This window comes from Eurypyga helias, unplaced genomic scaffold (assembly GCF_000690775.1).
Source record: "Eurypyga helias isolate BGI_N326 unplaced genomic scaffold, ASM69077v1 Scaffold20014, whole genome shotgun sequence".
Taxonomy (NCBI): Eukaryota; Metazoa; Chordata; class Aves; order Eurypygiformes; family Eurypygidae; genus Eurypyga; species Eurypyga helias.
Window position 1 is genome coordinate 2,198 of NW_010248439.1, and position 10,382 is coordinate 12,579.

The 10,382-nt window shown below is 40.0% G+C and overlaps 1 protein-coding gene across 1 annotated transcript; it reads left to right on the forward strand.

Annotated features, from left to right (window-relative positions):
* Window positions 1-2,225: 2,225 nt before the first annotated feature.
* Window positions 2,226-10,147, forward strand: LOC104505118 (phospholipid scramblase 1-like; the record flags this gene model as incomplete). Its single annotated transcript, XM_010151053.1, has 7 exons — window positions 2,226-2,327; window positions 4,376-4,545; window positions 5,576-5,618; window positions 6,683-6,903; window positions 7,719-7,880; window positions 8,752-8,913; window positions 10,088-10,147. Coding segments are annotated over 7 exons (920 nt in total), but the record flags the coding sequence as incomplete, so codon positions are not given.
* Between the last annotated feature and the right edge of the window lie 235 nt (window positions 10,148-10,382).

A 10,382-nucleotide genomic window follows, 5' to 3' on the forward strand; every position in this document is an offset into this window, starting at 1 on the left:
ACAGTGCTGTGTATCTGTGGTTGTAGGGAGAAAAAAAAAAGATTCTGGGCTACTGTAAAGCCTTTCTTTTAAATAAATCATATGATATTGTCTCTACTCTCCCTTTACCAAAGTGTTCAATTGTAATTCTCAGTATTTCACTGAAGTTCAGGTATCTGGAACATTTCCCAGTATAAACTAATAAACTGCTATTTGCTAGTATAAATAATGTGGTTTTTTATTCATCTTGAATTTGTGCTATTCCTACAAGGTGGTAATTTTGTCAACACATTTTAATAGGCTCATATGTTAAACTTGTCACTCTGTATTATCAACTGTGAGAACAAGGTTTAAGTTCTGTAGTTTGAATGTGTTCTTTCAGATTTTATTTCATACCCAGCTTTGAATGACCATTTTAATCAAACTGAACTAGTTGGAAGAACCATAACGGACAAAATATATTAGTAATTTAACCTGAACTGCATTCTTCTTAAAGAATAACTAGGCTTACTATTTAAAGCTTTTGATCCTATAAAAGAGCTCCTATATTGGGTTTTTTTATACTTCCACTTATGGATCTGCTGGCTATTTTGGACCTCTGTCTTTAACAGAAACTGCTGCCATTGTCTTCCTGCCCTCTTCACCCCAGAGACTGTGAAAGGAGTATCTCTAAACGTTGATGCTGGCATCAGTAAATGTTCTTTCTGGGGTTTTGTTTTGGTGGATTTTTTTTTTTTTTTTTAAACTCCTTTTGGCAACCCTGAAAGAGTAGAAAGAAAAAAACCAAAGAGTTGGCCCTTCCATTCGTGACATTCTGCTGTGGAAGCCCACTTGCCTGTGCAAGCCCACCTGTTATTATAGTATGGCGACAAAAGTGGATACTCAGTATTTAGTAGTACCACGTCAGAAGTGGAATAGCATAAAGAACTGAGTAGTTGGTAACATGTCATCACAGCTGCTCCAGCATTTACCCAAGCAGGTTTTGTAGTCAACATCGATACACTAAACCAGTTGCTCTGAAATTACTGCAGTAATTTGTTTGTGCAAATTGCATGATGTTTCTGAATGGCTCCACAATGCAGTCCTGGGCTGCAGTGAAAAAAACTGCACATCCCGATGCTGTCGTCTGAGTTGAGGATGGTTTCAGGATACTCAAAGTGTGGATGCAGATGTAGATAATTCAGACTTATGTTGCAGGGAAGACATAGCCTAGAAGAAAACTGAGATATTTAATGTTATTTTAGCTTGTACTAGTAATTCAGCTTTCCCATACGGTTTAGACAGGAAGTATCTTCTATCAATAATAGATAGAGAACTTTGAATAACTCTTGTGTGAAATTATATATTAAAAAAACCCATGAAATAAAAATGTTGTTTTGCAGAACAATTATAAGCAGATCCACAGCAATGCAAGGTGAGTAAAATATAAATAAATAAATAAATATTTTTAAAAATAATCTTTTTTAATATCAAAGATAACATGGGTTCTTCTGAGCTGTTAATGAAATATTAGCTTAACTATTGGTTTACCTTCTAATTTTATGAAATATGTACGAATGTTTAAAATCGAAATTATTTACATTTAAAAGTTGAATAATTTACAAAACATATAGCTTACATTTTCAGATCTTGATTTCTGAAGTTAAATAAAATAAATAAATCATCTTGAAATTCAAGTAATTCTGCTTATAACCTGAACTTCGTAAATGTTTTTAAATCCATAACCCTCTTGAGTCTGATGGTGAAGCATTACGATAATCTAGACTTAAATAAATGGGGAGAAAATATAGTGGAGAACGGCTTGTTGTCAGTCTGTTCTGTACAGGAAGGCAGCTTGTCAGTACCCTGGCAACTCTTTGAATTAGAGCCTCCTTCTAAATAGAGATGAACAAAGGCACCTTTGGTCCAGACAGAGTTCACTGACCCTGCCTGAGCAGGAGTTGGACTAGATGATCTGAAGAGGTCCCTTCCAAGCAAAATGATTCTGTGATTCCGTGACATCTTCATGACATCATGTGCAAAACCTGCCTTTTTTCTACACTTTAGGGATCAGAACTCCTTTAAGTTATACTGATGTTTAATATTTTGAATAAACACGAGCTTGTTACACAGTTTTTGCTATATAAAAAACCAGCTACTTAATTTTCTTGTATGTCTACTCTGAAAAAGGAGGCAATGATGGGGATATTTCACCCTAGGGCAGGAGGAAATGAGCAATACTCAAAGTGTTTGTTCCATTTTTCCAGCACAAAAACCCGCCGCAGCACCTGGATTTTCCAACGCTAACTATGTGCCAGGAAATCAAGTCCCCTATGGCCACCCACAGCATGCACCTGGGACTTACCAAGGTAGGTTGCTTTGCTACAGACCTGCTGTATCTAATAAGCACAGGAAGTAGGAGGTTTCATGAAGGCGACCATCTCAGATTTACTTTTCTGCTGTTAATTCTCTTGAGTTTCTGTTGATTTCCATTTTGCTCAGAAGTCATCTTCTTTCCTTCTTGGTGCTACATGTTAGTATGTGCTAGTACTGATAGTGGCAGAAATTTAAAATGTTGGATAACACAGTGGGGAGTTGGTTAGGGAGGTGCTACTAAAGCAAAGCAATTAATGTGTGGCAGCAGATGATCAGATTTTTTAATTAACATGTTATTTCAGTATATCACTTTATTTTTCTCTAGAAATCCAGAGCTGAAGAAAAGAGTTGTTTTCCTCTCGCAGTTCTGATGGTCCATGTATTTCCTGTTTCCTACTGTGCTGCTCTATTTTGCACATGGTTATACCTTTCACTTTCACTCATCTGCTTTTCTCCTCTTCTGCCTCATTTTCTGCTCCACATCTAAAATGCAGTGCTTATAAATAGCTTCTCATGTTCTGGATACTACTTGCTTTCTGAAGAACCACAGCACAATGAGCAATATCCAACCATCAGGCTCAAAGCGTAGGTTATAGATAAAATGCAGAAAGTTTGGCCTAAGTTACTGTGCTGTTCATAAATTACAGCTTGTGCATCTTGAGGCAAAGCAGTCTGAGGTCTGTAAGTGCCATAAGCCTCAGCAAGGAGTGAAGATGTGCTACCTGCGTGATGATGATCAGCAGAGCACTTTTCAATTAATTTCATGTGCACACGCTTACACACGATAGCAGTAGAGAGTCAGCTTGTGTGCACAGCCTGTGCTCAGACATAAAAAGTGATTTTTGTATTCCATAAGGGTGGATCCTTCTCTGGGGTGAGTGATCCTGCCACCTATGTGTTTTAAGCCACAGTTGTTTACGTCACCTGAGGTACTGTCCTGCTTATGGCTACAGCGTGGGCTTTCCCGTGGTACAGTCCACGTTTTGTATTGTAGTGTGAAACATTGGTACTGAACTGATTTAGGCTAAAAACAAGTCTAGAAGTCAACATCTCTTGACCTTTTGTCTTTGTGCAGCTCTACAAAAATATTCTTTGTGACTTCTGCGTTATGCTTGCTTCTCAGTAAAATGTAAAATTCCTCTGCCTCAGATTGGAGGCCTTATATGCCTACCAGGAAAGTATTAAATGAGGGAAAAATATGATTCTTGTTCTGTAACTTTCAGTAACAGCATCAGCTACAAGCATCTCTGTGGCAAAGACCGCGTTGCTGTGGGAAGGTACTTGGGCAAGGCAGGGCTCTGTGCACAGCCCGGCGATGTCGGGTGGGCTGTGAGCACTAAGGCCGTGCTGCGTGTGACTTCTGGTGGGGTGCTGAGTGTTTAGACACACGCTTCTTGAGAGCTTGTGTTTCCTATTGAGTGCTAATTGGAGAAAACATACTTGACGTTCACAAAATATGGAACTATTTCCTTCTTTGCTACACACCTCCATGAAGGAGTTGTGAATTTCCTGAGTTTTTAAAGAGAATCCATTAAACAAATGGGAAAGTGCAGTTTTTAGATCACAGTTATCTGTTTTGAAAACTGTGGATGAACTTTAGTAAAGGACATTTCCTGTCACATAAGTAGAAGGTGTAATTCCAGGAAAACTTTATCTTAAAATTTCTCATTTGCTCAACTGACAACTTGTAAATGCCAATACTTCTTAAGTATTTTAGGGTATTCTGTCTTCTCTTCTTAGAAATAAAGTTCATTTATTTTTATCTGTTTTTTGAATTGCCTATCTTTATTTGAATAAAATTTCTGCTATATTCAAGAATGATGGATTTATTTATTTTCTTTGGTTTTGTTTGTAGGGATTAGAACATCCCAATACATTGTAACTTCCATCACAAATGTTGCAGTCTTCATAACTGAAATATATTCTAGGTATAAGGATCTTCATAGTTCAAACCAGTGAACAAATTAATCTTTCATAGATCCATGGGGCAAGTCTATTCCAACATCTAAGTTTCCTAACTGCATCTCTCCTACCACACCAGATGTCATGGGCGCAGGGAGCTATGGCTTCCAGGTACAGGCCATGGGAGTCCCAGCTGGACTTGCTCTTCCACCCATCCAGAACCAGCCCATCATGAAGGAGGGGACAATCTGGATGCCTGTCCCTCCTCCTCTTCCCAACTGCCCTCCTGGACTGGAATACCTCACACAGGTATACCTGCCCCCTTCCTCCTTCCCTAAAGAACAGCAGCCTGCATCTGTGAAATAGCTATAAAAAAGCATCTGGCTTTGTTGCAGCTGCATAAGTTGCTGGTTTTGGCTGCTAAGTGAAACCTTTTGTAATGTGATTGATGCATGTTTGAGTGTGGAGGTGCGTGTTACGGCTGCAGACCTCACCAAGTGCTCTCCAGCCAAGTGAGATGCTAAAGTACCGGTGGCACAGGACTATCCTGCATCCTTCCCATTTCTGAAGCTAGTTTGTGAGATTTAATGTGATTATATATATAATAAATATATATAATATGGGCAACTGTAGCACATCGAGATGCTTAATTTTCTACATGACACTTTCTTTACACTTCATAATGTTAGGAGTGGTGCTAGTCAGACTTCACAACATAGAGAATGCTAATAGCAAACCAAGAATTGTTTCCCAATTACAGACTATATCCTTGTAGTGTAAAAGTACAGTTCATCTCATCACTGGAAGTAAATATCAAGGTTTTACACTGATGTAGTGTTGCCAGTTTTGCAAATTGTGCAAAAAAAAAAAAAAAAAAAGAAAAGCACCAGTGAGGAGAGGCTGATTTTTCCTGAGTTTCACTCAGAGTTGAGCAGTAGCTGAGCTTCTGCTTTAAAATTTCTCAGTTTTTTGCTTTTGTCTGTATGGAATCCTGATGTAAGCATCTGGGATATGTGGTGTCAAAGGCTCTGTCAGGCTCTGGAGCTGAGCTAAGGACTCCTGAAAGGAGCACAGGCACATTAGCCCTGCATGCCTGTAACCAGACCAGTGCCGGTACAACTGCTCTGGTGCACTGAAACACCGTTCTGCTAAATTGACAGAGGACAGGGCAGGGGGAACATGAGTTACTTCCACAGCTTTACTGGTAGATGATCCACCTCTAGACAATATATTGATCCATAAATCTGCATTCTGAAATGAAACAGCTTCTTAAAACTAGATTTCTCTTAGTTACAATTTGTTAACTATTTATTCTGTTTAATTTTTCAACCACAAACAGATTGACCAGATATTAATCCATCAGCAAATTGAACTTCTTGAGAGTAAGTGAAAAGTATTTATAACAAAGAAATGTTTAAATGTAATAATCCCAAGAATGGTAAAATTTAGACTTTCTTTGACATTACCTATTTAGGGTGGATCGCCACCTTTCTCCTTCCTGCCTCTGTTATCTCTCTCAGTTCCTGCAGAAGTTGTGGAGGAGAGGAAGGAGAAAACAGTAGGGCAGAGGATTTTAAGCAGGCTCTATATCTTAAAAGATACATAGCAATGTGACTGAATAATCTTGGTAGCTAGTTATAGATGAGGTCACACATTTTCCATGTTATTCATTCACGTTTTCTACTTTCCCATGTTCCCTACTTAAAGATCTTTTCTGTCTTCTCTTACTCCATCTAATTCCACAGATTAGCATGTGGCTCCAATCTCGTTTCCAGACAATCCTGCTGTTTTAGCGAATTGAACTGCTTTCCTTCTGCTCCCCTCATTCTGTTCACTTTAAGAATATCAAAGTCACGTTAGCAGTGGCTTTCAAATAGATAAAATGGATCATCCATCTCAGCTGACACCTAATGCTGCTGCATTTTCTGTCCATAATGCTTCAAAGAGTCCTTTCATTTGTTAGAGAAATTAATGAAAAATGCTGTCTTGGATCTTGTTGTTTTCTCCCTGTGCTGCTGTGAGGCTTTTTTTGTGGCCTTCTCATTCGCAATGCATTTGTGCCCTCTAGAGCCCTTTTCTTGCTTCACCCCCAAATTCATAAGTTTCTTTAATTCTCATCCCTTCAGCTCTTCCCTGGGAATTTTCCATGCTGTCTCGTCGATAATTGGGATTCTGGCTCTGGCAGTCATGTCTGGTAGGAGGGGACTGATGAACATCTCCGTGCTCTTTCTGTGTTGCCGTGTTCATAGTGGCTTCTCCTCTCTGAACTTCTCCATCAGGCTGCTGTGCTCGAGGGTACTTCCCCACCTGCTCCCTTCACCAACAGTTACCTCTGACAGACTTTGAGTGAGGGCTGCCTTCCAAAAGGGTGGCTTTAGAGTTAGCACGGGGTCTCTCCTAACCAGACACACCTCAGAAATTTAACAGTTCTGTTCCTATTTTTAAGTTTTGACTGGCTTTGAAACAAACAACAAATATGAAATCAAGAATACGCTGGGGCAAAGGGTGTACTTTGCAGCAGAAGATACTGACTGCTGTACCAGAAATTGCTGTGGGCCATCACGACCCTTCACCCTCCGGATTATAGACAACTTGGGCCGTGAGGTGATAACGCTGCAGAGACCCCTCCGATGTTCTTCGTGCTGCTATCCCTGCTGCTTACAGGAGGTGAGTTGCTCCCTCTCACCATCTTCCCTCACGTGGGATGTGTTCCACCTGTGCAGTTTTAAAATGGGGTTGCCTTGAATCAGGAGGTGAGGTGAAATAAGTCAGGTTTTGTCTGTAAGTGGTGGGGAGAGAGATGTGGGATTTGTGCATGGGGTCTGCTTGGTCTGGGAAGTGTGCTGCAACACTTAGTTTCATTCTGGCCACTTCTGATTGTGGTAATGAAAAATTTGGTTCAACAGCATGTCAGAGAACTTGTGGTGAATGTTGAAATCTGTGCCAGACTTGCAGTGTAACAGTTGGGCAACAGCTTTCAGAAAAGAATAGCTAGAGTTTTCTGTATACTGCTGTGAAGGCTGTAGTGAAATTCAACACATGAAATGATGAGCTTTTTAAATATTAAAATAATTATGGGGTGATGCAACTTCTGAAAACTCAAATCTGAGCCTGCTCGGAGCTCTCACTGAGGGATTTGTAGTAGCTGCATCGTGTGATGTCTTCCCTGAATGCTTTCAGGATGCTCACAGGCTTTCTTTCACTAGACTTTGATCTTTCTACTGTAGATACATAGCTTGTGTACGTATAGCCTTAGGAGCATCTTACTGTTTTCAGTGAAGGCAAAAGTTGCATATGAGGTCTGCAATTTACGTGGGGTTTTCTGAAAACATTCACAGAAAAGCCTATTCAGTATCATGCATTGGAAAGACAGATTGTTGTGGAAAAATTGTTGTGTTTGGTTTGTGTGCTAGTGTGGGTTTTGTCTAACAAGCATGTCACAGCATGAACATTCATGTGGACGTTTTCTGTTTCCTGTGAAGCTGGAAGTTCAGGCGCCTCCAGGAACACCAGTTGGTTATGTTGTCCAGACCTGGCATCCCTGCTTGCCAAAGTTTACCATTCAAGATGAGAGAAGAATGGATATACTGAAAATTACTGGCCCGTGTGTTGTCTGCAGTTGTTGTGAGGACATTAATTTTGAGGTATGCAATGCTAAAAATTGTTTTTATGTATATTCTTTCAGATAGTAGCTTGTTGCTCGACTTATTACCTGTCAAATGAAGTATAGTATATATTAAGTGATTAGTACATAATCTTTAAATGCTAGTAAAATCAATTCACTCTTAGATATTCACAGCTCTATTGGGTATTTATTAAAACAACTTCCTACAACCACTCATTTAATCATTTAATAATCATTCAGTGACCAAGCACACCAAGATAGTTTAGACCTACACTATCGATTTGAATGACTGAAGCATTACAACTTTCACTTAAAAATAATAGTGATTAATGCATTATTATTTTTGTACACATGAAGTAATAGATACACTAGTCTACCATTTGATGTTTAAAATGATGTGGCAAATAGTTGCCAACACATGTAATATTGTTCTGGGGACTAGTCTTTCACATGACCCTGAAGACTGGATCTAACTTTAAGAAACATCATGTTGACAAAGGGCTAATCTCTGCTTTGGAACAGAAGAATGTAATTTGTTAATTTTCACCTGACCAGTTCCTGATATGTGGCAGGAGAAACTAATTCACTCTCTTGGCTAAAAGACAACACTTCCAGCAGAGTGTGTGTGCGTGCGTGCGGTAGCTGTCTTACAACACCATTAAAACATCGAACTACACAGTCAGATTTAGAATTAAGCTCATGTCTGTGCTACTTAAGACTGACTTTGTGATAGTCAGGCTTGCCTTTTGCTACAAACTGTTGCATTTAATGGCTGCATTAATTGAAATAGCACAAATTGAAGATTTCAAATGGATCTATCCTGGAAAGTATTTGGGAATATTATGAATGACAGATTTGGTATTGGTTTTTTTAATTTTCTATTAAACTAGGTGAAGTCAGTGGATGAGACTTCGTCTGTTGGGAGGATTTCTAAGCAGTGGACTGGGTTTCTGAAAGAAGCCTTTACAGATGCAGATAACTTTGGAATCACGTTCCCAATGGACCTTGATGTAAAAATGAAAGCTGTCATGATCGGTGCTTGCTTCCTTATCGTAAGTCTGTCATTCACTAATATTTGTATATGAACTGACCTTTCCATCTCCACGTTCAAACTGCTCTGGTAAAGGATTTGACTCTGAGCTCCTTTAAGCGGGTGATAGCTTGTTGTGAACTTCCTGTCTGTAAAACTAACCATGGAGGGCAACAAAGAATTATTTCAGGTAATGAGATTACTCTAGATGACATGAAGTGGTAACGGTATTTAAGCAGAGCTTCTTACGTGATGGGACTAAGAAACCCTGTAAAGGAAAGACTCCTTACAGACTCATTAGCAGAGGAAAGTGTGTTTACGTTGATGGTGAGACCAGAAAAGTGCAGATCTGCAATAGCCAAGAGACCCATGCAAAGCCAGAACAGCCTGCTGAGCTGGTAAACTGGACCACTGAATGCTGCAGCCAGTTTCTCCTAACACTACTTTTTGGAAGTACGTGAAGCACTGAGCTGAGCTGGATTAAATGCTGTTAGAGGAGCAATTTCCAAAGGGAGGGAATTCTGTGGAGGCAAAGCACATATAACTCAATACAGGACTTTTCAGCTGCACTCTGACTCTGCCATGTCAAATATTGCAGCGCAGCTCACTTCACTCTTAGAAAACAGTGTGTTTCCATTTAGCTGTGCAATTTGGCATCGGGTACCATTTCAAAAAGAGCACTGCTTCTGGGCTGACAGAGCTGCAGAGGGGAGGAATGGGGTATGTGAATCACCTTGCGCTGGGAAAGTTCTCACCAGCCTCTAACGACCCTCTGCCTGAACCAGGTTTTCCTTAGCTGTGCCCGTCTGTGTGCCTCCATGTGCAATGGTGCACAGCGTTAGGGGGTGGTGGTGACCATTATGATGGACTGCAGTTTGTGGTAGAATGGGAGGCACTGAGTCAGGTCAAACAAAGCCAGAGCCAAATCCTGACTAAAGGGAGCGTAGCTTCAGCTAGTGATAATTGCAAGTTTCCATGTAGATCTTTCACCACCTTGTTCTCTCTCTCTCTCTCTTTCTCTCTGTCCTATTCTGTGAGAACCAGATGATGGGGAGGTGGAAAGAGGTGCGCCCACCTTCTTCTCATCATTTGAGATTTCTGAGAGGAAAGCACTTTGAATACCTTGCAGAACAACCAAATCTTTGAACTAAGAACTGCATTTAAGAAGTGTTTGTTTTGTTTGCTTTTTGTCCTAGGACTTCATGTTTTTTGAGCATGCTGGTGATAACCAACAGCGAACAGGAGTTTGGCAATAAAATCTAGAACTTTCATATAGAAGGAAGAAGAACATAAGTCTCCCAACTTTCAGGTGAATTGAATAGCTCCAGGGAGAATGTGAGAAACATGCATCTTGTGCTTGTAGTCATATTTCTGTAAACTAAAGGGCTTATGGTTGTGGTGGTTTTAGTTGGGACAGAGTAAATTTCTTCACAGTATCTGTGTGAGGCTGTTTTGGATTTGTGATGAGAGGAGTACTGATAACACTGACGT